This window comes from Oncorhynchus gorbuscha, linkage group LG01 (genome assembly GCF_021184085.1).
Source record: "Oncorhynchus gorbuscha isolate QuinsamMale2020 ecotype Even-year linkage group LG01, OgorEven_v1.0, whole genome shotgun sequence".
NCBI classification, from domain to species: Eukaryota; Metazoa; Chordata; class Actinopteri; order Salmoniformes; family Salmonidae; genus Oncorhynchus; species Oncorhynchus gorbuscha.
The window spans coordinates 50,464,437-50,491,370 of NC_060173.1; the positions used below are offsets into that span (position 1 = coordinate 50,464,437).

At 46.3% G+C, this 26,934-nt stretch overlaps 1 protein-coding gene across 3 annotated transcripts in view; it reads left to right on the forward strand.

Moving 5' to 3' along the window:
- LOC124039186 (dual specificity protein phosphatase 8-like) overlaps window positions 1–25,011 on the forward strand; it is a 66,666-nt gene extending 41,655 nt beyond the window's left edge. For 2 of the 3 annotated variants that reach the window (XM_046355100.1, XM_046355108.1), the window contains exons 4-7: window positions 19,231–19,391; window positions 19,714–19,873; window positions 20,272–20,395; window positions 21,070–25,011. In XM_046355100.1, the coding sequence (XP_046211056.1) occupies window positions 19,231–19,391; window positions 19,714–19,873; window positions 20,272–20,395; window positions 21,070–22,294 (1,670 nt within the window). In that variant the 3' untranslated portion in view covers window positions 22,295–25,011. Of the gene's footprint in view, window positions 1–12,111; window positions 12,842–19,230; window positions 19,392–19,713; window positions 19,874–20,271; window positions 20,396–21,069 lie in introns of those variants that run through there. The other variant, XM_046355113.1, reaches the window with a different exon arrangement.
- The last annotated feature ends 1,923 nt before the right edge of the window (window positions 25,012–26,934 follow it).

Consider the following 26,934-nt stretch of genomic DNA (forward strand, 5'->3'; position numbering starts at 1 on the left):
ATTCTTTTGGCTAATTTGTCCTAGTTTCTTTTACAATCTAAAAATAGATTTGAAATGTATTTCTTTCCGTAAGGGTTGTGCAACCACTTCCTGTTTCAGATGTGGTGAAGTGACATTAGGGTCCCCCACAGTGGGAGAGGGAGATGCCGTGTGTATGTGTGTGTGTGTGTGTGTGTGTCAGGGCCATAGAGGTCCGACTCCTAAGAGATCCTCTATGTAGATGTATTGATGTCTATGTGGACAGCATGGCTGGTTCCTCTGAGCCTTGCGTCACCTCTGGCTCCATTGTTCTCTGTCAGAGCACTCTGCTAATAATGTCACTCACTGCTGGGTGGATGTGACCGGAGTATTAGAACAAACAGAGCCAAATGCCGTTTTGTCTCTATAGGGGCTGCCATGACAGGAAAGCACACCCTAAACCCAGGGCACAGGGATGGCCACTGTCTTCATCTCCACCCAAAGCACAGCCCTCCTGGGGATACATGTTTATACTGTATATAGATGTTTCCATGACATGACTTTATCCAGAAATATATCTTAGTGCATATTGTGTCAGTTGGAAGGATTCGGAAAGGACTCAAATGGTTTGCATATTCTTAAACCTTTTTCAGACAAAACTTGCTAGGAAAATAGCAACATTAGTTGGCAAGTTTGAGGAATTACTACCAGCATAAATTGGCTACAATTTGAGGTTCAATGTATTCCAATGTATTCAATGTTTTGTGATCAATTCATTCAGTTTTTCTGTCAGTTCGTTCCTTTATCTAAAGGGACTGGGTGTGCTGTGACATAATTTCCTGATCAGGAAATGATGTGGAGGGAGAGAGGGTGGGGGGTGGGTGGGTGGGTGGGGGGGGGGTAAGGAAAAAGAGAAACAGGTAGAAAAACAATGAAGATACGAGGAAAATAAGGAGAGAGAGAGAGAGAGAGAGAACGAGAGAGAGAGAGAGAGAGAGAACGAGAGAGAGAACGAGAGAGAGAGAGAACGAGAGAGAGCGAGAACGAGAGAGAGAGGGAGAGAGAGAGGCAAGAAAGAGAGAGAATGGGAAACTAAGATGGAGATAGAGCGAGCCTATTGGGTAGGGTTTTCATGATAGATTATCTAACTAACTAACTAGAGGAGCAGAAGGGCCTGTGTGGCCTGTAGCACAGTAAGTTCTGTTCTGGGACCTCTTTGTCTGTCAGCTGCCTGCAGCGTTGATAGGAGCTAATTAACACTAGTCTGACCTGGCTTCAGCCCAAGTCTATCCCGACCAATGTCAGCACACTCATTGGTGTGTGTGTGTGTGTGTGTGTGCAGACATCCATCCATCTGGCATAGTCAGCGAGGTCGTAGGTCGTAAACTTAAAGAACACTGTCAGAGAAAGACGGAAAGAGAAAAGCATAAAGAAAGAGTCTTATTTCCATGCGGACCACAACCGTTAAGCTGTATTTCCATAATCCATTGAATCAATATTTGCCATCGTAGAAATGCCAATTAATATTTACATTAGATCAACCTCTGCCTCTCTCCCCTAGTGACCAGTGTGTTACAGCTTCCTATGAGCATTATAATGAATAAACCATATCCGTTATGCTAGAGCACACCCTGATAGCCAGTCTCCTCTAGGGAAATCAGACCTGAACCACACACACACACACACACAGCGACGTAAACCATTTAACCACAACAAGTTCTCACAGTCTCACGTCAGAATGAGACGTTCATCCTTGTTTCTCAGACGTCAAATTTTTGGCACGAGAGATTTTGGTTACGTTTAGGCATTAACTCCAAATGGTTAAGGTTTGGGAAAGTATTAAAACAAAATTCTATAATAACAACTTTCTATGGCTGGATTTGAACATGGAACCTTTGGCACCAGAGGCAGATGCTTATGCACATCTGCTATCCCTGAAACTTACTTGAAGGTAACAGAGCTCACTGTTGCCCCTAGTGGCCGGGTTCCACGTCATCTCCCGATGTCCTCAGACATGGATGAACGTCAAATACTGACTTGTATCACGGGTGATCTGGCCGTTAACCCATCCCCTATTATCATATGGTAAGCACACACACACACACACACACACACACACACACACACACACACACACACACACACACACACACACACACACACACACACACACACACACACACACACACACACACACACACACACACACACACACACACACAAACACACACAAACCTTCTCCCATCCACAAACTCTATTGGGGATAAACACAAAATGCAAACATACGACACATACACAGTGAACACCTCACACTGGGATTTTGAAGGAGCTCATCTGGCTGATGAAAGGCAGTATGGTCCTGACTGGCCCCCAACAGAGTGTGTGATGGCTTTCCCTACCCCCTGTGTGTGTGTGTGTGTGTGTGTGTGTGTGTGTGTGTGTGTGTGTGTGTGTGTGTGTGTGTGTGTGTGTGTGTGTGTGTGTGTGTGTGTGTGTGTGTGTGTGTGTGTGTGTGTGTGTGTGTGTGTGTGTGTGTGTGTGTGTGTGTGTGTGTGTGTGTGTGTGTGTGTGTGATTCATCCTCCCTTGCCCATGGTTGATGGAGTTTACGTCTGTATATTTGTGCAGTCTGCTTCCAAGGTCCATTTCATGGGGGGGTAGATAAGATGGGGAGGGGGTCTAGCATCAATCAAGCAGACGCATCCTAGAACACAACTTAACCACCAGAGTGCGTCCCAACACCCCAGGGTTACTGTCTTAGTATTGCACACACAGAGACACACACACACGGATTACTGTCCTACTACCCTCCAGTATACCGACCCCCTCTATGGAGGACTACCTCACCAACCCCCCTCTCGCCCCTCTATCTCTCCCTTATCCTCATGGTACCTCACCATCTCTCCTCCCCCAAATATCCCTCTCCCTCCTCCCCCAGTGACTACCTCACCCCCAGGCATGGCAGCTGTGTTCTGTTCTCCTGTTTGGCATTACGTCACTGATGGAGCAGCCCTATTACTGATCCCCTGACAACCAGCCCTATCAACACACACACACACACACACACTTCATTAACCTTCATTAACCTAACCCCCCCCCCCCCCCCTCCTGTTCTGTAGTCTACCCTGAGGCGATGGCGCTTTCCCCTGATATCTGCACACACACACACACCTCCTGTTGTGGACGCCTGCCTCCTGTTGTGTAGTCTGGCCTGGAGGTGATGTCTCTTTCCGCTGGTATCCTGACAGATGATCCTGTGGAGAGACAGGAGAGAGAGACAGGAGAGAGAGACAGGAGAGAGAGACAGGTGAGAGAGACAGGTGAGAGAGACAGGAGAGAGAGACAGGTGAGAGAGACAGGAGAGAGAGACAGGTGAGAGAGACAGGTGAGAGAGACAGGAGAGAGAGACAGGAGAGAGAGACAGGAGAGAGAGACAGGAGAGAGAGACAGGAGAGAGAGACAGGAGAAAGAGACAGGAGAGAGAGCACGTCGGCTATAGGTCATGTATTTTGACTGTTGAACTTGTTGCTGTAAGTAATTTACGCATCGTGTTTTGCCACTGCGTGCTTTCTCATAGAAAGCATATCCTTTCAGACTTTCAACCCTGTTCAAACATACTTTTAGGAGCGTTAGAAGTTGCAACTTTTGAGAGAGAGATTTGTGTGTCCTTCATGCACAATTTGATCTGTCTCTGTCTGTACGAGCCCTAAATGTACTGTACTCTATTGCCCCTCCCTCCCTGCCTTCCCTGTCAAGTGTGTGGGCTGTGGGTGTGAGACAGGCAGGCAGGTGGTGCAGCTCGTTAGCCGGCACTCTATCCTAGCCCTGCTGTGCTAACACAACCTAACAAACTTCATGGCATGAGGAACAGGTCATAGCTCTGCTCTCCTCTCTCTGCTCACTAAGGCCTAACTAGAAGAGGAAGGAAACCCTCACTCAGCCAATAACAAACAGAGGGAAATATACCTTTTGCATTGCATTGGTGGAAATACTGTAGCAGGGTGTTGTGGGTTATGTAGTCTCCTGTGATCCACTAAAGGAACAACACCATGTTTGTTACAACTGCCAGGAGATTTGTCTTTATCGGTCCCTGGTTATGTTCACTCAACCACCAAGAAACAATATCCCTATGAGCCCAAGGAAAAGATGGTGAAAAGACTATTTCTTTGGTTCAACAGACATTTTCAACGTATTGGTGGAAGTAACATGCTTTCAAAACCGCTCCTGATGTTTATTTGTAAGTTATTGGTCTCTATGTTCCCATAAGGCCTTTACTCCTCTTCTATCTATTTCTCTCGTCTCCATCTCGCTCTCTCTCTCTCTGTGTGTATAAACTGTGTGGTGTTGTCCCAGTAACAGGCCCTCTCCCATAAAAGCCCAGTCTTAGCTGGTCTGGCTTGGGGAGGGGGGGGGGACGGGACAGAGTGACCAGCACACCTATTTATGGCCAGGCAGGCACACACACGTGTGCAGTAAATAAAAGCAATTCCCTGGCGTTTTTAGCACCCTGCCTGCAATCCCCTAATTAAACACCTGTTATTCTGGGTCTTGTTACCCTGCTGGGGGGAGCAGAGGAGGGGGGAGTGGGTAAGGGGAGGAGAAAGGGAGAGAGGACAAAAAATATTTATGTTAATCTACTGAGGATCACTTAGTTTGCTGCTCAAAGAAATGTACATGAGCGTAATGGACACTAAGTTGGTGGCTGGTGAGTTAGTGTTGGTGACAAAAGTGACACTAGATGGCCAATAGAGAGTGCCACCTATGATACCAACTGAGTTTGATATCATTTCCAGATGGTTGGATAGATACAGTTGAAGTTGGAAGTTTACATACACTTAGGTTGGAGTCATTAAAACATTTTTTTTCAACCACTCCACAAATTTCTTGTTAGCATACTATAGTTTTGGCAAGTCGTTTAGAACTTCTACTTTGTGCATGACACAAGTCATTTTTCCAACAATTGTTTACAGACAGATTTTTTTCACTTATAATTTACTGTATCACAATACCAGTGGGTCAGAAGTTTACATACACTAAATTGACTGTGCCTTTAAATGATGACCATCGTTATGTTTGGAGGAAAAAGGGGGAGGCTTGCAAGCCAAAGAACACCATCCTAACCGTGAAGAACGGGGGTGGCAGCATCATGTTGTGGAGGTGCTTTGCTGCAGGAGGGACTGGTGCACTTCACAAAATAGATGGCATCATGAGGGAGGAAAATTATGTGGATATATTGAAGCAACATCTCAAGAAATCAGTCAGGAAGTTGAAGCTTGGTCGCAAATGGGTCTTCCAAATGGACAATGACCCCAAGCATACTTCCAAAGTTGTGGAGAAATTTATTAAAATGGCCATCACAAAGCCCTGATCTCAATCCTATAGAAAATTTGTGGGCAGAACTGAGAAAAAGTGTACGAGCAAGGAGGTCTACAAACCTGACTCAGTTACACCAGCTCTGTCAGGAGGAATGGGCCAAAATTCACCCAAATTATTGTGGGAAGCTTGTGGAAGGCTACCCAAAAAGTTTGACCCAAGTTGAACAATTTAAAGGCAATGCTACCAAATACTAATTGAGTGTATGTAAACTTCTGACCCACTGGGAATGTGATGAAATAAATAAAAGCTGAAATAAATCACCCTCTGCTATTATTCTGACATTTCACATTCTTAAAATAAAGTGGTGATCCTAACAGGGCATTTTTACTAGGATTAAATGTCAGGAATTGTGAAACACTGAGTTTAAATCTATTTGGATAAGGTATGTAAACTTCTGACTTCAACTGTACGTGTAATTGAGGGGGTGAGTGTGATGAGTGATAATTCTCCAAGAAGATGCATGGCCTGTTTCCAATTGACCTAGTTCTTCTTTCTCTCTCTCTCTCTCTCACTCACTCACTCACACTCACTCACTCACTCACTCACTCACTCACTCACTCACTCACTCACTCACTCACTCACTCACTCACTCACTCACCACGTGGACTACAGATGTTTACCTATATGCTAGTTCCATCACTGTCGTCTCTCACTAACTCACTCACCACGTGGACTACAGATGTTTACCTACTGCTAGTTCTATCACTGTAGTCACTCACTAACTCACTCACAGCCTTATAACATGAGGTGAGCTCAGCCACTTGAGGAACAACTGGACTCTAATCGCAGATCTGGGACCAGTCTGACCTGCCCCAATCCTAACCTCAACTATTAGCAGGCCACAAACGAAACTGAACAATGTAGCTCATTCAGTTAACCATTTTCACTGCAACATAGTAGGATATTTACAGTTCTGTGATCCTACATGAAGACTATTTATTTATTTATTTATTTTATTTCACCTTTATTTAACCAGGTAGGCTAGTTGAGAACAAGTTCTCATTTGCAATTACGACCTGGCCAAGATAAAGCAAAGCAGCTCGACACATACAACAACCACAATTTGCAAATAAATTCATTAAAAATCCTACAATGTGATTTTCTGGATTTTCTTCCCTCATTTTGTCTGTCATAATTGAAGTGTACCTGTGATGAAAATTACAGGCCTCTCTCATATTTGTAAGTGGGAGAACTTGCACAATTGGTGGCTGACAATACTTTTTTGCCCCACTGTATATCTGTTCCTGGTTCTAAATTTCTTGAATGGGGCATGCTTATTTAAGATGGTAAGGAAGGCATTTTTTAAATACCCAGGCATCCTCTACTGACGGGATGAGGTCAATATCCTTCCAGGATACCCCGGCCAGGTTGATTAGAAAGGCCTGCTTGCTGAAGTGTTTCAGGGAGCGTTTGACAGTGATGAGTGGAGGTCGTTTGACCGCTGACCCATTACGGATGCAGGCAATGAGGCAGTGATCGCTGAGATCTTGGTTGAAAACAGCAGAGGTGTATTTAAGAGGGCAAATTGGTTAGGATGATATCTATGAGGGTGCCTGTGTTTATGGCTTTGAGTTTGTACCTGGTAGGTTCATTGATAATTTGTGTGAGATTGAGGGCATCAAGCTTAGATTGTAGGGTGGCTGGAGTGTTAATCATGTTGCAGTTTAGGTCACCTAGCAGCATGAGTTCTGAAGATAGATGGGGAGCAAACAGTTCACATATGGTGTCCAGGGCACAGGTGGGGGCAGAGGGTGGTCTATAGCAGGCGGCAACGGTGAGAGACTTGTTTTTAGAGAGTTGGATTTTTAAAAGTAGAAGTTCAAATTGTTTGGGTACAGACCTGGATAGTAGGACAGAACTCTGCAGGCTATCTCTGCAGTAGATTGCAACACCGCCCCCTTTGACCGTTCTATCTTGTCTGAAAATGTTGTAGTTAGGGATGGAGATTTCAGAGCTTTTGGTGGTCTTCGTAAGCCAGGATTCAGACACGGCTAGGACATCTGGGTTGGCAGAGTGTGCTAAAGCAGTGAATAAAACAAACTTAGGGAGGGGGCTTCTAATGTTAACATGCATGAACCCAAGGCTATTACTGTTACAGAAGTCATCAAAATTGGTCGTCTAGGACGTCATCAACAGAGTAAAAGGAGGTTTCTGGGGGAGATAAAATAGTTTCAAGGTATAATGTACATACAAAGGTATGGTAGGATGTGAATACAGTGGGGATAAACCTAGGCATTGAGTGATGATGAGAGAGATATTGTCTCTAGAAACATTATTGAAACCAGGTGATGTCATCCCATGTGTGGGTGGTAGAACTGAAAGGTTGTATAAGGTATAATGAGCAGGGCTAGAGGCTCTACAGTGAAATAAGCCAATAAACACTAACCAGAACAGCAATGGGCAAGACATATTGACATTAAGGAGAGGCATGCTTAGTCGAGTGATCATAAGGGTCCAGTGAGTAGTGAGGTTGGTTGGGGTCACGGCGATTCAGACAGCGAGCCGGGCCATCGGTAGCAAACTGGCAGAGGATGGAGGTCTGTTTTTAGCCACCTCGTGCGTTTCCGTCGGTAGATTAGTGGGGTTCCGTGTGGAAGAGGGAACCAATCCAATTGTCAAAATAGATATAGTTATAGTGATCCAAGAAAATTGTCCGATAGACCTATTCAGATAGCAGCCGGTGTTAGTTTGATCATCTAGATCAGGGGTTTTCGAACCGCTACTCTCCTCCCACAGCCGTTCCATGTATTTGATATTTCCCAGAAGTAGCATACTGGATTCAACTTGTCAATTCCTTATCAAGCCCTTGATTGGGTGAATCATGCGAGCGAGTTAAGGGCTACAAAAACCATTTGAGACGTCTGGGGGTCCCCGAGGAGAGGTTTGAATTGTATGATTAAGGTCAACTTTAACTTGATGATCAAGGTAATGTTTGTGATGCAAAAGTAAAGCTCTGAGATCGCTCTGACTGTGGCTTATTACTGGTGTGTGCGTGCAAACACAGGCGCTTAAGATAAGGGCCAGAGCAGGAAATGTGGAGCAATTACTCATCGCGCACGCATATACCCATTATCTCTGTCTTTGCATACAGGCAACACACTTACGCAAGATGATGTAATCATACTGGAATTCAAAACACGTTAGCATGTTCTCTTTCATTATATATTTAAATACTTTTCTGTGTATTTGAGTTTTCTCAAATAATGTTTCTATTGGAAGTATTTGGAAGTTTTTTCTATACATAATACTATACATAACCCACTGTTTTAAAATATTTGCAGAAGTCTTTTTCCAAATACATTATTTCAAATACCAAACAGATCTGGTTCAAATTCATGGGAGTAATTTACTTTTTTTTAATACTGTGTATTTGAGTATTTTAAAATACTTGCCAATACTTTCCAAATGTATTTCCAAATACATTCCAATACTCAACTACTTGTGCTTTCAAAATACATATATAGAAATACTTAATTTAAAATGTAGTTGAAATACCATAAATAGTATTTGAATCTATGTCTGCAACACACACACATATGCGTGTAAATATTCTCTGAAGCACACACACATCGTTTGATACATTCCACACTCAGACTAAGCTTCTTAACACTCATGCGTGATACACAACCCACACACTATCTAATTAAGGACATATACAAATTGTTCAGTGCATGAACGTTCTAAAACACACGCTGTTTAATTAACATCCCTTTTCAACACACACACTCACATGGTGAGGGGGGGGGGGGGTCAAAACTCCAGCACCCGGATAACGCCACTCGGCCTTTTTCTGAAATGTTTTATGAGACATCGGGAGAGATCTCTGCGTGGCCAAAGAGCTCTATTTTCATGTCATATGAACATAACACCGGTTCCAATCCAAGTGCCAATGCCGTTTAGCTCCAGGCGGTGCTATGGTCAGGTGACAGGAAGATCTTTGACCACGCACACCAGTTGTGGGTTTGTCATCGAAAAACAGAAACGTATGCAGAAAAGTACCCCATACCTACTGTAAAATATGGTGGTGGATCTTTGTTATGGGGCTGGTTATTTTGCTTCCACTGTTCCTGGGGCCCTTGTTAAGGTCAACGGCATCGTGAACTTTACTAAGTACCAGGACATTTTAGCCCAAAACCCGGTTGCCTCTGCTAGGAGGCTGACACTTGGCCAGAAGTGGATCTTCCAGCAAGACAACCCTAAGCACAAATCAAAATCTGCAAAAAATAAGTGCTAATTGACCACAAAAATCTACAATTTGCAATGGCCATCACAGTCTCCGGACTTGAACCCCATTGAAATCCTGTGCATTGAATTGAAGAGGTAAGTCCATAAGTACACAAAAGGGATATCAAAGATCTAGAAAGATTCATGCTTATGTCAGCTAACAATTTTAAGATTGGTAAATTAGTCTAGCCAGTAATCTAAATTTGTAGTAATCATGGTTAAATTACAGACCACCCCCCCCCATTGATATTTTGTTACACACACACGCTCTCACAGATATCATATTCAAAACTGCGAACGTATGGTAAAATGACTAGAATTGCAAGAAATTAATTTTACAATTGCAAAGCATTCTCTCCGCCCCATGGCAAAATATGTAGAATATCATATTATCAGTTGCTTTAAAACTGCAATATTTTCTCTACACCCCATGGCAAATTGTGTAGGATTGCAGTATATGAACTCTAAAACTTCTGGGGGGCCGATAAAATGTTTTGCATGCAAGGTGGTGGGGGGGGCAACAACATTTTACTTTAGGCCCCCTAATAGGCCAGCAACTGTGTGGGTATGGATTTGGGTACACAGACCTGCGAGCGCCCCCTCAGATTTTTTTTGTGTCCCCCACCCCTACCTTGTCACAACACAACTGATAAACAAATGCATTTGTTTAACCCTTTTTTGGTTACTACATGATTCCAAATGTGTTATTTCATAGTTTTGATGTCTTCACTATTATTCTACAATGTAGAAAATAGTCAAAATAAAGAAAAACCTTTGGATGAGTAGGTGTGTCCAAACATTTGACTTGTACTGTATAGGTATGTATATACAGTATATATACACTACCGTTCAAAAGTTTGGGGTCACTTAGAAATATTATTGTTTTTGAAATATTTTTTTTTTTAATGTCTTCATTAAAATAACATCAAATTAATCGGAAATACAGTGTAGCTGGAAACGGCAGATTTGTTCATGAATATCTACATAGACGTACAGAGGCCCATTATCAGCAACCATCACTCCTGTGTTCCAATGGAACGGTGTGTTAGCTAATCCAAGTTTATCATTTTAAAAGGCTAATTGATCATTAGAAAACTCCTTTGCAATTATGTTAGCACAGCTGAAAACTGTTGCGCTGATTAAAGAAGCAATAAAACTAGCCTTCTTTAGACTAGTTGAGTATCTGGAGCATCAGCATTTGTGGGTTCGATTACAGGCTCAGAATGGCCAGAAACAAAGCACTTTCTTCTGAAACTCGTCAGTCTATGCTTGTTCTGAGAAATGAAGGCTATTCCATGCGAGAACTTGCCAAGAAACTGAAGATCTGGTACAATGCTGTGTACTGCTCCCATCACAGAACAGCGCAAACTGGTTCTTACCAGAATAGAAAGAGAAGTGGGAGGCCCCGGTGAACAACTGAGCAAGAGGACAAGTCCATTAGAGTGTCTAGTTTGAGAAACAGACGCCTCACAAGTCCTCAACTGCCAGCTTGATTAAATAGTACCCGCAAAACAGCAGTCTCAACGCCAACAATGAAAAGGCTACTCCAGGATGCTGGCCTTCTAGGCATAGTTGCAAAGAAAAAGCCATATCTCAGACTGGCCAATAAAAAGAAAAGATGGGCAAAAGAACACAGACACTGGACAGAGGAACTCTGCCGAGAAAGACAGCATCCCGGAGTCGCCTCTTCACTGTTGACATTGAGACTGGTATTTTGCGGGTACTATTTAATGAAGCTGTCAGTTGAGGACTTGTGAGGCTTCTGTAAAGTCTGATCAGTTTGATGTTATTTTAATGGTCAAAAATTGTGCTTTTCTTTCAAAAACAAGGACATTTCTAGGGGACCCCAAACTTTCGAGTGTGTGTGTGTGTGTGTGTGTGTGTGTGTGTGTGTGTGTGTGTGTGTGTGTGTGTGTGTGTGTGTGTGTGTGTGTGTGTATTTATATATACACACACACACACACACACACACACACACACACACACACACACACACACACACACACACACACACACACACACACACACACACACACACACACACACACATTGATTGTGTGGGTTGCTAAGGCAGATTGAGTGATGTGTTTCAGAGGGAGTGATATCTCCTACTTGTTGTATGCACACACACTGCACATTATAAATCACACACTATTTAATTAAACACACGGAGACACAGTGTATTTTGCTAAAACCCATTGAGCAGTAGTTGCTGTCTCTCTCTGCTCCAGCTCGCTAGGCCCCTGAGGTAGCCACATATTTGTCTGGTGAGTAAGGAATGTGGTTACATGCCTTCGACATTAGCTATGACAGAGCGCTGGCTCCACAAGAGAGGGAAGGAGGGAGCAAGGGAGGAGGAGGGAGGGACCCTGTGAGGGAGGAGGGGAGGGAGAGGAGGGGGTCAGAGTCTTAGCTCACGGCAAGTGAGCTCATTCACCCCCCCCACTCCCCCCCCACCCCCACCCCCTCCCCGGGCAAGCGAGAGCGAGAGGAAAGAGCGAACAACTACGTCATCCTCTATACAGAGGAAAGGAAGAGAGGGAGGAGGGAGGAGTGTGAGCGAATGAGAGACTGGGAGAGCGAAGCAGCACAACAATAGGGTACTGCTCTTCTGGCTGTGGGCTCACACACACACACACACGGAGAGAAGGCACGGAGAGACACACTGTAGAAACTGCAGGCAATACAGCACAGGACTGACAGAGAGAGATAGAGATACATGACCACCATTTGTTTTCTCCATAGTTATTTATTTAATTATTCCTCAAAATACTGCTGGACCTCTATGGCTTTGTTAGATATTATAGGATACATCTCATTCTGGGTGGATTTTGATCTGAATGAGTTCTAGAACTGGCTTGTGGAACTTGTGGACAGTACATCTACAGATGTTTGGGAGTAGCTTGCTTTCTGTTAGCGGGTTCCGTCCATTCTCTTGAGTTCTGGGACTAAGGTTCTGCTCCTTGGACTTGGGGACCGTCTGAGTTGAGTCGACACCACCAGTGTGAGAAGTGACGACTCGGGACTTTGTGGTGTCGAGTTTTGGACCTTTTTCCACCCGTTCTGCCGACTTATTCCTGGGGGACTCCCCCGGTCTGGACGTCCAGTCAGTGTACACCAGATCTGAGCACACCAGAACGCGTGTATGTTGAGCGTGTTGAGGGCGATGCCTCTGGACGTGGTCATAGCCCCGGCGGAGGACTGTTTCTGGCCTGTCCTGCAGGAGTCAGACAGGAGGCTGAAGATCAGAGTCCGCAGGACCAAAGAAGGGAGGGAGTTACGAGGTGTGTACTGACCCAGGCTGGGGGGCTTTGTGGGGGGGGGGGGGAGACCCTCACATGGGGGAGCTGGGGGCACAAGGGGTATGTTGCAGAGATTGTGGTGTACAACTCTACAAGTTACAAGGGTAGGGGTTTAGGTGGGTAAAACAGTATTGAGGTATGGGGCTATGGCTGACTTACTGGAGATCCAGGCATCCCTTGAAGTCTGGGATTCGCAGAGGCTTGAAGAAAGCGAATGAAAGAGAAGATGGACAAGCAGAGTAGAGGGATTTATCGGAGGGATAGAAAGCGATGAGAGAGAGCTCAGCTCTGCAGCGTGACATAGTGCTCACTCTCTCTGCCTGTGGTCATTGACATGTAAAACTATCACAAAGGCCCCTTTCTCTGAACATTCTGCCTCTCTCTCTCTCTTTCCTCTCTTTCTCTCTCTTCTGCATTGACAGTTTTATCGATTTGTGTGTGCACTGAAGCCAGGTGTTTTATATTACACATTTCACACAGCAGGAGTAGACAATGCCGAGGTGTCACTGTGTGTGTGTGTGTGTGTGTGTGTGTGTGTGTGTGTGTGTGTGTGTGTGTGTGTGTGTGTGTGTGTGTGTGTGTGTGTGTGTGTGTGTGTGTGTGTGTGTGTGTGTGTGTGTGTGTGTGTGTGTGTGTGTGTGTGTGTGTGTGTGTGTGTGTGTGTTGCACAGTGTGCACTGATATAATGTACAGTTTGTGTATTTCCAACATGAATTATGTGTGTGTGTGTGTGTGTGTGTAGCTATATATTAGATGTGCTGGAGAGTGTGTATGCTCTGCATGTGGTTCAGTGCAGTGAACTGGTTCAGTGCTGTGAGCTGGTTCAGTGCAGTGAGCAGGTTCAGTGCAGTGAGCTTGTTCAGTGCCATGAGCTGGTTCAGTGCAGGGTGCTGGTTCAGTGCCGCGAGCTGGTTCAGTGCCATGAGCTGGTTCAGTGCCGTGAGCTGGTTCAGTGCCGTGAGCTGGTTCAGTGCAGTGAGCTGGTTCAGTGCCGTGAGCTGGTTCAGTGCCGTGAGCTGGTTCAGTGCAGTGAGCTGGTTCAGTGCAGTGAGCTGGTTCAGTGCCGTGAGCTGGTTCAGTGCAGTGAGCTGGTTCAGTGCCGTGAGCTGGTTCAGTGCCGTGAGCTGGTTCAGTGCCGTGAGCTGGTTCAATGCCGTGAGCTGGTTCAGTGCCGTGAGCTGGTTCAGTGCCGTGAGCTGGTTCAGTGCCGTGAGCTGGTTCAATGCCGTGAGCTGGTTCAGTGCCGTGAGCTGGTTCAGTGCCGTGAGCTGGTTCAGTGCCGTGAGCCCAGCACTCCACACCTGGTCCTGTTCACGCTGTGCGATGGCTTCAAGGCAGGAGCCGTCAAACTCGTTAGTCAAGATCGAGACAATTACACGTTTGTCATCCCCTGTTGAAAATGAGCGGAAGGTAGCCGAGCGGTTAGAGCGTCAGGCCAGTAAACCGAAAGGTTGCTTGTTGGAATCCCCGAGCCGACAAGGTGAAAAATCTGCCCGACGTGGCCTTGAGCAAGGCACTTAAACCTAATGCTCCAGGGTCGCCGTTGATAATGGCAGACTTTGGCCGTGACCCCACTCTCCGAGGGTGTCTCAGGGAGAGTGGGATATGCACAAAAAAAAGTCCAGTACCAATATATTACTACACACTTGTACATGTGTGAAAAAGGACAAATATAGGCACCCACCAAATTATTATTGTTATTCAATAGAGGTGTTGTTAGTGTCATAGTGGTTATTCTCAGATTGTGTTGCGCTCAGGAAGTAAGCTGCCTGGCTGCTACAAACCACCCCCACTACTTACACTCAAACACACATAGCCACATGCTAACGCTACCGTAAACATAACATAGGCACAAACGGATTGATACTGGTTGCCCTTCAATCTGCTACATTGCAATCTTGTTGTCCTTTGTGATACGCTGATCTAGTGGCTACGCTTGGCCCCCTGCTGCTTTAGCAGACTCTTTGTGGAGCAGAGTGGAGTGGGGCATGTGTGCAATGATGTCATAGTGGGTGGGGGGGGCACACACATTGAAATGCTAATGTCCCCTACAGAGCAGAGGGGACAGCTGGAGGGGCACAGAGGATGGCGTCATGTCTCCCCCCATATGAATGATAGAAGAGAGGAGATGGAGGGAGGGCAGTCATTCAGACAAATCAATTCCCCCGGGGTGGAGAAGGGAGGGGGAGTGTGTGTACGTACGTGCGTGTGCGTGGTGATGGACGTCAATTACAAAATACAACTACAAAACACCCTGAAGACCAATGTATTTAAACAAAATGAAATGCTTTTGCAAAGTATTGTACCTAATTCAAATACATGTATGGAGGATTTTAAAATAGAAAAACCACTCTGGATCACTGGGTATTGTCATTGTCACGGGCCTCGTTTCGGGGCGGAGCTTGTCAGAGTAATACTGAGCACGTTTTGCGAATGTCATTTTCACATATACATGTATACTTTGTTTATTTAGCAGACGCTCTTATAAGACTTTTGATACTAATGTAGGGTGTGGAAGGGGGCCACAAAATATATTGTGTAGAAATATATGGTATATAAAAGTTTTTGGGTATTTTGACAATACAAATTACAGCTTTCAAAAAATGCACTGGAGTGTAGTTCAACCCAGTGTAATACAACATACAAATACTCAGAAGTCATTCAAATACCACAGAAATACTGCCCATATCTGCGTGTGTGTGTTCCCCTCCAGTAAGACATAATGCTGTGTTTGGTTTTGGGGGGGGGGGGGGTTGGTTTTGAGCGCCAATCAATAGTACCAATATAGTGTGCCTCTCTCTCTCTCTCTCTCTCTCTCTCTCTCCCCCTCTCTCTCTCACTCTCTTCGTCTCTCCCTCTCTCTCTGTGTCTCTCTCTCTCTCTTTCTCTCTCTCCCCTCTCTCGCTCTGTCTCTCTCTCTCTCCCCCTCTCTGTCTCTCTCTCTCTCCCCTCTCTCGCTCTGTCTCTCTCTCTGTCTCTCTCTCTCTTTCCCCTCTCTCTCCTCTCTCTGTCTCTCTCTGTGTCTGTCTCTCTCTCTGTCTCTCTCTGTCTCTCTCTGTCTCTCTCTCCCTGTCTCTCTCTGTCTCCCCTCTCCTCTCTCTCTCTCTCTCTCTGTCCCCTCTCTCTCTGTGTCTTTCTCTCTCTGTATCTCTCTCTCTCTGTGTTCAGTCAATATCTCAGTGATTTCAGGCCATACAAACAGACCTTTTTATCATAACTGAGACTGTTTTGTAGTAATGGAGAATGTGATTTGTTTTTGGTGGAAAAGCGTGTGTGCTGCTTTCCAAATATGGCAGCACACACGCCATGTGTTCTGTGGGGGGGGGGGGGGGGGGGATCCTTTGTCCCCATGAACTTGCTACAAACACAAGCTTTCCATTTCTTTCTTCAACTCTTCAACATTGATAGATGTTGTGTTACACTCATCGACACGTATTTCTCTATGAACTTCATTCATATGGGGTGGCGTCTCGATTTGGGTGCGTTACTGTACTTCTCCCCCAGAGTTCCCTGTGGAGGGATGGAGAAACAAAAGGGGGAAAGGGAGAGAGAGACCAAACAAGGGAGGGCCGGGGCGCTCAGAGAGAGGAGAGAATAAAACACATGACATAATAGAGCGGGGGGAAGGAAGTCGACACTGGCTGGCGAAGCTGATGGCGAGCGACACAGTGCCCTCTTTCCCCCGTGCCCAGTGAGTTGGCTACCAGACTGAAAGGTGGCTACTCAACAGCCAGGGTCAGTTTAGCTATTCAGCTGATAATGGGGAAGGTGAGACCCTGGGGGAACAGGCAACTGGTCCTAGAGCGGTTGTCTTAGCCAGAAACAAAAGTGGAACAGGAGCCCCGACCAGAACAGGCTGTTGCCTGAGGTGAAGTGCATCCCAAATGGCACCCTATTCCCTACGCAGTGCACTACTTTGGGCCCCGGGCAAAAAGTAGTGCACTGCATAGGGAATACTGTGCGATTTGGGAAGCAGACCTGGTCTGTGACTGTGTTTCCCCGCGCTTACGGACAGTTGACTTTATGATGTCATCGCATCAGTCAGCTGGACCAGAGTGTGTCATGGGTTTGGTTTGGAATGGAGAGATGTGTCATCTGGTACTTTTTGGGGGATGTGAGTTCATGTCTCTCTGGCACATCATCAGGTTCTCAAGAGTGTGTGTATGAGGGCACTCTGTATATGTGTGTGTGGGTGCATGGTGAGTTTTCCCATAGTGACAGCACCCCAGGGACAATAGGCCCAACGGTCGGGCCACATCGTCCCCGTGTGATTGCCATAGCAACATTAAGTCTGAAGGTCAGGTGACCGGTGACAGTGAGTGAGTGTGTGTTATCAGTGCTGACTGAGAGCCAACGAACGCCGCACAGGCCCACGGTAAAACCTTTGGACAGCTCAGTGGTGTGTGTGTGTGTGTGTGTTTGATAGGTGTTGACATAACGCTGCTGAAACGTAATAGCCCTCAATAGACCCACGGCCACACAATCCTGTTGTGTTATCTCTGCTCTCTGTACCTGAGGAGGAGAGGAGGTCATTTTGCACGAAGGCAGCACTAGCTATTGAACACCCACTGTCCCATGCTGACTTGATCCTCTCAACAACCCTCTGACAAAATGTCCTCTTAAATGAAAAAGGAAATGTTTCTTAACGTGACGTGGGGGTTTTCCTGTTTTTCAGGAACACACTCCTTCCTCGGTCAGAGGAGCTTAGAGAGAGTGAGAGAGCATGAGCACGACCAGGAAGATGGCCTTCAAAGAACAGCCTGAAAGAGATCCTTCCTTCCACTGTTCTGTTCTATGCCGTGTGAATAAAGTGCATATGGATGGGGGTGGCTCGGAGTGAGGAATATTCCAGAAGTTATTATATCTGTGCAGGCGTAGACTACTGCTGAAAGGAAGTGTGCTAATTGAGGGAAGGGGGGACTCCCTTAGTCATAGTAAGAGCGTACTCTTTCTGTCCCTCTCTTTCTTCATTTGTTTTGCGGCCTTTCTCTCTCTGCCTGCCCGACTGCGTGTGGAGAGGTGATGTCATCTTTTTTGCCCGGGTTGCCATTAATAGCTGGAAACAGGCAGGCCTTCCTCCCAATCCTCTCTACTCTTAAAGAGACGGGCGCCAGATATAGCCCTATGTCTGCCTGCCTATCAGTGGGTCAGAATACACTCTGCTCACACTGACTCCGCTACGACCCATATTCAGCACAGCAGCACTTTGGTGTGTGTGTGTGTGTGTGGCAGTAGGCCAGATTGGGGCAGGCAGGGCTGAACCTAGATTAGGTTCTAATCCTTGGGCTGGGGCTCAGGGTTTCCTTGAAGCACTCCTCCGTCTCTCCCTCCTTCTCTTCGCTCCCTCCCACCTTTCCTTTGCTCGGCGAGGTCATTCACCCCCCTCCCCTCCCCTCCCCCCTTAGCTCCGCCCAGAAGTTATACAACCGTGGTAATGCAGAGTAATGATGAGCGAGTGTGTGTTTGTTCATGTGTGTGTGAGTCAGACTTGGAAAGCGAGAGTGAGCAAGATTGTGTAAGATAGTCTTTGTGTGGTTTTGCGTGTGTATGCAGGCTTCTGTACAAATGACTGTGGTGTGTGTGTGTGTGTGTGTGTGTGTCTGTGTGTTTTGTGTACCGCGCGGTTGTGTGCACACTGGACGCGCATGTGTGTGCGTTTGTATGCTGTGTGCGTGCAAGTGTGCGTCTGTGTGCGCGTGTACTGCGCGGTCTTCGGGGGGCTCAGCCTCTGTGCTGGCCCTGCACCTGTGGCCTCTCTCATTCCCCAGCCCTGACGCAATTCTCTGCTACAGGACATGAGCTCATGCAGGAAACAGAGCCACACACACACACATACACACACACACACACACATATATACACACACACACACACACACACACACACACACACACACACACACACACACACACACACACACACACACACACACACACACACACACACACACACACACACACAGTCTCTAACACATACTAACGCACACACAGGCCAAAAGAGGATCCGCCTGCTCTTAAAGGGCCAGCTACACACATTCCTCAGCGCCCAGCAGCCAAACTAACCCACAGTCAAAGATGCGACAGAGACATTTTTCCTACTGATCTGGGAGCTGAGGCACTATCTCGCATTCTAGCTCCAACTGTTGTCTACAATATGTCCACAGTTTCAAATGGTTAGGCGACGTTGTTGGAACACACGTTTGTAACATGAGGGGATTCAGTGCACTAAGAGATGCTGTGTATTGGGTTGTGAGTTCTGTATGTGCGGCTGAACCAAACGCATTGGCGCCCAAACGTTTTGCCAATTTTTGGGGAAAGTTGTATTGTAGAGTATAACTGATATTTTTCTCCTCTCTCTCTCTTCTCCTGTAGGGGGCTTTGCTGCGTTCTCCTCCTGTTTCCCCGGGCTGTGTGAGGGCAAGCCAGCTTTGCCTATGAGCATATCCCAGCCCTGCCTGCCGGTAGCTAACGTAGGCCCCACACGCATCCTACCACACCTCTACCTGGGGTCGCAGAAAGACGTCCTCAACCAGGTGAGCCCGTAGCAGAGAAGGGGGGAATATGGACATGTGTTTATTCATCACGGCCACAGTTGTCGCTGTGTCTGTAGTGCTATTTATAGTCATATTGTTTTACATGACCATTTCCATGATGTTATTTCACTAGTCCTGCATGTACCCTGCAATTGCACCCGCAGCCCCAATACATGTGACTATTGAACACTCTGAGTCGGAGTAGAGGGACTGTGAGCAGAAATATGAAGTGTTACCTTTGCTATCCATTTTTTGGTTTGTTATTGCCTTTCCTAACAGTCCCCCCCCCCCCGTCTGTGTCTCTCGTCGTGTCTGTCTGTAGGACCTGATGGTTCAGAATGGCATCACGTACGTGCTGAATGCCAGTAACACCTGTCCCAAGCCTGACTTCATCAGAGAGAGCCACTTCATGCGGATCCCTGTCAACGACAACTACTGCGAGAAGCTACTGCCCTGGCTGGAGAAAACCAATGAATTCATTGGTAAGTCAAGATTCTCTGTGTGTCTTTTGTATGTGCGGGAGAATATGCAACGGTAATATGCGCTAGTAGCCCGAGCGGTAGTGTATGTCACAGAACATAGTGAAACAGCCCTCATATTCAAAGTATCACAGTCACAATGTACAGCACCATACAATTATCCTTGCTTTCACAAGTGGTACTTGAACACGTACAATAAACTGCATCAATAGCGACACTCCCGAAGCCATGTTAATCGCCATGGCGACGACCCCCAGTGCTGAACAGGAAGTGGCGGATCGTTTTCAATGGGCTTTCCATTCTCTCGGGACTCTCTGTTCTGACTAACTGTTCCTGGGTTTTGTGTACAGCTGTGTGTGTTCACACGTGTTTGTCGTCCCCCCCCCTCCCCTTCCCAACAGACAAAGCCAAGGTGTCAAACTGCAGAGTCATTGTGCACTGCCTGGCTGGAATCTCACGCTCGGCAACCATCGCCATCGCATACATCATGAAGACAATGGGCCTGTCATCGGATGACGCCTACAGGTACACTCTTCCCGTCTTTTAAAAAGGCGACTCAAGTGTTTGAGGAAACGCTAGACAGTCAACTCTACTCTCCAGTCGTGAGAAATTAAATTGTTATGGTTGCCAGAGGAACTGTACAAAAGTGTACAATAGGAACTAGCGGTGTTGTCTGGAGAACATAGACCTAGGATCATCTTTTCAGTTAGTTCACGCCAGTTCATCTGGGGGTTAACCTACTACTTAAAGGGATACTTCAGGATTTTGGCGATGAGCCCCTTTCTCTACTTCCCCGGAGTCAAATTAACCAATGGATCCCATTTGTATATCTCTGTGTGCAGTTTGAAGGAAATTGCTAACTAGCGCCAGCGCAATTAATAACTAGCGTCAGCGCAATAACTGGAAGCCTATGGGTATCTGCTAGCTAATGCTAGTTAGCATTGGCTTGCGAAACGACCTCTAACTTCCTTCATGCTGGACACCGAGACATAAAAATGGTATCCACGAGTTCACCTGACTCTGGGGAAGGTGATAGAATCACAGAGTATCCCTGCATGCAACCCAACAATCAATATTAGGTTCACACAGGAAGTAGCTTAGAGGAACTTTACAAAATATTTGTTTTGCTTTACTTTGCAACTGGATCCCCAACTCTAACTGGAACTAACATTTCGCTCACTTGTTTCCCCCCTAACCAGGTTTGTGAAGGACCGGCGGCCTTCGATATCGCCCAACTTCAACTTCTTGGGCCAGCTGCTGGAGTTCGAGAAGGGGCTGCGGCTCCTCCAAGCCCTGTCGGATGACAAGACCTCTGAGGGCAAAAGTCAATCCCAGGGTTCAGAGGTCAACGGGGTCAGCTCAGGTTCAGAGGTCAACGGTCATCATGACTTTTCATTAGCAGAGCCCCCGACCCCTTCAGAACCCAAGCTCCCCTCGCCGACCTCCCTCCAGCAGGGCTTCAACGGCCTCCACCTGTCAGCCGAGCGCATCCTGGACACCAACCGGCTGAAGCGCTCTTTCTCCCTGGACATCAAGTCTGTGTACTCCCCTAGCAGCCCACACTGCCCGCGCCTGGCAGCGCCCACACACTCCGAGGATGTGCCCAAGCTGTGTAAACTGGACAGCCCCCCTGTCAACGGCATCTGTCCCCAGTTCTCCCCCGCCCCGGACAGCCCTGGCTCAGCCGAGTCGCCCTTCCCCTCCCCGGGGTGCGGCGGTAGCATCGGAGGTCTCGGCGTCGGGGGTCCCAGTGAAGGGGGTGTTCGCTCTGGAGGTCCCTCATTGTCCAGGCCCAGGAGGAAAGCCAAGCACGGCTCTGGATCTGGTGGAGCTGGATCCACAAGCAACTCCCCGGTCCACTCCTACCTCCCACACCCCCAGTCCCTCAGCCTGGCTCTGGGACGCTCCCTGCCCGTCCACAAGAGCCCCAGCCTGGACGACAGCCTGAAGGGCTCCATGCTTCTCTCCCTGCCCACCATGGGATCTGGGACCATGTGGACCAAACACAGAGACACAGTCCAGGCGACCACCCCAGTCACCCCTACCACCGACACCCCCTGGTACTTTGGGACAGAAGAGGTAGGGCAAGGAGGGATGGAACTCGGAGGCGGCGGTGGAGGAGGGGTGGAAGTGCGATTCGGAAGCAGCTCAGCGTACGTGGCGTTCGGGTGTAGCGAAGGGGTGCGGCTACGGGAGAAAGTGCCGCGGGACAAAACGGCGTCGTCGTCGTCAGCGTCGTCATCATCCTCGACGACCGTTGCTAATGGGACGGGCTCCAACAGCAACGACAAGCAGTTCAAGCGGCGCAGCTGTCAGATGGAGTTTGAGGAGGGCATCTCCGAGACACGTTCCCGGGAGGAGCTAGGGAAGATTGGGAAGCAGTCTAGCTTCTCCGGGAGCATGGAGATCATCGAGGTATCTTGACAAACCGGACTCCGGACCACAACCTGCTCGCCCAAGGAGGGAGGCAAATGGACCTGAGGGGGGAGGACATAGGGGGGAGATTTATAATCCCTACGCAGACCGTGTTAAAGACTCAAACTCTGAGAAGACAAACAAATGGAAAGAGAGTTTCTGTGACTAGACATGAGGTTCAACTGTCAATTTACTACTACTGTACATCTACAGTACTACCAAACAAAGCTCTAAAGAGAGAAACTCTGGGGAAGATGGAGGCTGTGGGGCCTGACACTGAACTATGAACTATTTCCTCTGTATGGTGTCAGCTAGACAAAAAGGGACTCTGGGGCAAGTCACAAAGGGCTCCCTATCCCCCATATAGTGCACTACTTTTGAACAAATGTCACCAAAAGTATAGCACTAGTTGGGTTATAGGGTGTCATTTGAGACATATAGCCAAGCGGTTTCCTCCTAAAGCTTGACTTCAGCCCCAGTGAACCCCAGCATGGCTCAGTCTGCCCCACCATTCATTAAAAAGACTTTGAAAGCGCTACATACCCCAGAAACACAGCACATCACACTGCAGTGAGATACCATTCAGTGTCTACTAAGTGACTATACCGGTGATACTGCATCAAAACAGTGAAGGATCCTCGTTGTTGGCGTGTCAGCCCAGCATGGTCCACGAGGACTCATGGTGACCGATAAAGACTGACAGTGTATTTTCCCCACAATCCTCTTCTGCTCCCTTGTTTCCAGTGTTAAACGGTGTGACGTGACTGAGGTTTGGGGCGGTGGGGAGGGGAGGGGTTAGGTCTAAGTTACGACCTCCCTGTAGTGGCGTTCTGTACACGCATGTCTCCCTCCACATACCCCACCCCCCTGTGTATACCCCACCCATGCCCCCCCTTCTCCCAGCCTCTACTGAGCATGCTCCAGAGTGGCTGGCCGACAGACAGACAAATACTATATGAATATATATAGCAATTTTAATGGACTTTTAATCAACAATTTTTTTCTCATAGTTTTAATTTATTTTATCTGTTCATTCTGGTAATGAGAAATAATCATGTTTTGTGGACTTTTTCCTTTGTTAATCTCAGTTTTCGTTGAATGGTATTTATGAAACACATACACATGCAACAACACACACAAAACTACAAGCAATATGTGATGTTCATTATATGGAGGGAGAGTGATGTATTTTGGGTTTCATCTGACATTAAAATGCACTTTTCTGTCACTCTCTTCAAAAACAAGTATCCCATCCACTTCCTAAGGGCACCAACACGCTCTAACCCCTGGTGATATAACCAGACACGTGGTATGGTGAAGAACAGTCATCTGAGGGGTTTCTAGCTACTTCCCTATGAGCACAACACGTTTGAAAGACATTGAAAAGACGTACACAACATGTATTTTGGCTTGTAAAGACATTGAAAAGACGTACACAACATGTATTTTGGCTTGTAAAGACATTGAGAAGACGCTGAAATACATATTTTCCACGTCTTGTGCTCACTGTGTCGACTCTTCAGTTGTGTGTATTTATGATGTTTATTTTTTTGTGATCGTGGGCTCCTACAGTTATTAGGGTTATCTACTGGGAGACTGTTCGTGTGAGGAGACTGAAGAACCTTATTCAACCCAGTGCTCTTCTAAAGAGCAGCATTATTGTAGGAAGGACTGTTGATTTCTCGAGGGCTACGGACAACAACTACTGGTATATGCAAGTAGATCCACACATTTGACAATATTAGAGACATCCACCCAAGAGTGCTAGACTCATTCTGTTGGCTAGTTTCCACACACACACACACACACACACACACACACACACACACACACACACACACACACACACACACACACACACACACACACACACACACACACACACACACACACACACACACACACACACACACACACACACACACACACACAGGATTACACAGTGTTGGGATGTGAGAGGAGCCCAAAGCTGAAACAAACCCCCTCCACACACACAAAGATACACCGCCACCTTTCGTTTGTTCTCAGGGGATCTTTCAGTGAGCCAAGCCCGGAGCAGGATACACAACTGCTGGCACATCAGCACAATGCATGTCCCCCTCACTCCCTCGCTCTCTCTCTAATCGCGCTCACTCTTGTTTTCCAAAGGTATGATAAAAAAAACAAAATGGAAGGGATGAAACTCGAATGGATTTGTTGTGATTCAGAGGTGAATGAATGAATGCTATTGCTCTCCTGGTGCGAGATTGTCTATTTATTTATGATGTACGTATATGTGTTTCTTTTCTTTTTCTTCGGTTATCTTTTCTCTATGGCGAACTTTGACCTTTGACCTATACCTTTGTGCTGCTGTAAGGTCAGACCTGGATTTCCTGTGTTCAGTTCTCTTCCTAGCCTTTCCTTCTACTCTCTCTATTTTTTAAAAGATGTTATAATTATTTTAAAACGTGTTAAGAGAAGATGCAGGCTGTCCCGATTGCTATAATTGTTGGTATTGATGTATTATTATTATTATTATTATTATTATATAATTATTATTATGTTGTGTAAATAGCAACGTATCTAAGAACATTGATGAGTTTAGGTAAGTTTTGAAAAGAAAATCCTGATACCTTAGGCTGCTTGACGCAAAATACCTCAGGTTCCATTGAAAGGCTTTTCCTTCCCCTGTACCTGTTTTGTGAAAATGAGACAAAAATGCAAACATTACAAAAATATGAACTGTTCTCTGACTCTCTTTTTTGGGTTTTTTACGTGAGTCCTTCTTGGGATTGGTGGAGCACAGCTGTAGGTCAAAACAAAGTCATGACCAGACTGTCTTTATCCCTAAGGGAAATGTGTCTTCAACGTCGTGGCTGCACAATCACCACAACACATGAAATACGTATACAGTACCAGTCAAACGTTGGGACACACCTACTCATTCAAGGGTTTTTCTTTATTTTGACTATGTTCTACATTGTAGAATAATAGTGAAGACATCAAAACTATGAAATAACACATATGGAATCATGTAGTTACCAAAAAAAGTTGCTAAACAAATCTAAATATATCTTTCAAAGTAGCCACCGTTTTCCTTGACGACAGCTTTGCACACTCTTGGCAGTCTCTCAACCAGCTTCAGAGGTAGTCACCTGGAATGCATTTCAATTAACAGTTGTACCTGGTTAAAAGTTAATTTGTGGAATTTCTTTCCATTTTTAATAAGTTAGAGCCAGTCAGTTGTGTTGTGACAAGGTAGGGTTGGTATACAGAAGATAGCCCTATTTGATAAAAGACCGAGTCCATATTATGGCAAGAACAGCTCAAATAAGCAAAGAGAAATGACAGTCCATCATTACTTTAAGACATGAAGGTCAGTCAATCCGGAAAATTTCAGGAAATTTGAAGACCGCTTCAGGAAAGGAAGACCCAGAGTTACTTCGGATTGCAGAGGATAAGTTCATTAGAGTTAACTGCACCTCTGATTGCAACCCAAATAAATGCTTCACAGAGTTCAAGTGACAGACACATCTCAACATCAACTGTTCAGAAGAGACTGCGTGAATCAGGCCTTCATGGTTGAATTACTACAAAGAAACCACAACTAAAAGACACCAATAATAAGAAGAGACTTGATTGGGCCAAGAAACCCGAGCAATGGACATCAGACTGGTGGAAATCTGTCCTTGGTCTGATGAGTCCAAATTTGAGATTTTTGGTCCCAACCGACATGGCTTTGTGAGACACAGAGTAGTAATCAAAAAAGTGTCAAAGTAGCGACCCTTTGCCTTGGTGACTGCTTTTCACACTTGGCATTCTCTCAACCAGCCTCATGAGGTAGTCACCTGGAATGGATTTAAATTAACAGGGGTGCCTTGTTAATTTGTGGAATTTCTTTCCTTCTTAATGTGTTGTGAAGCCAATCAGTTGTGATTGCAGAGGATAAGTTCATTTGAGTTCAAATCAAACTTTATTTGTCACATGCGCCGAATACAGCAAGTGTAGACTTTAACGTGAAATGCTTACTTACAAGCTCTTAACCAACAGTGCAGTTCAAGAAGAAGAAAATATTTACCAAGTAGGCTAAAATTAAAAGTAATAATAAAAAGTAACACAATAAGACTAGCAATAATGAGGCTATATACAGGGAGTACCGGTACCGAGTCAGTGTGCGGGGGTACAGGCTACTAGTTGAGGTCATCTGTACATGTAGTTGGGGGCGAAGTGACTATGCAAGTAACAAACAAACAGCGAGTTGCAGCAGTGTAAAAAAGGGAGGGGGGAGGGGTGTCCATGTAAATTGTCCGGTGGCGATTATAGGAATTGTTCAGCAGTCTTATGTTTTGGGGGTAGAAGATGTTGAGTAGACTTTTGGTCCTAGTCTTGGCGCTCCGGTACCACTTGCAGTGCGGTAGCAGAGAGAACAGTCTATGACTGGGGTGGCTGGGGTCTTTGACAATTTTATGGGCTTATCCTCTGACACCACCTATTATATAGGTCCTGGATGGCAGGAAGCTCGGCCCCAGTGATGCACTGGGCCGTACGCACTACCCTCTGTAGCACCTTGCGGTCAGATAACGAGCAGTTGCCATACCAGGCGGTGATGCAACCGGTCAGGATGCTGAGCGGGAAAAGGTTTTGTCGTGCCCTCTTCACAACTGTCTCGG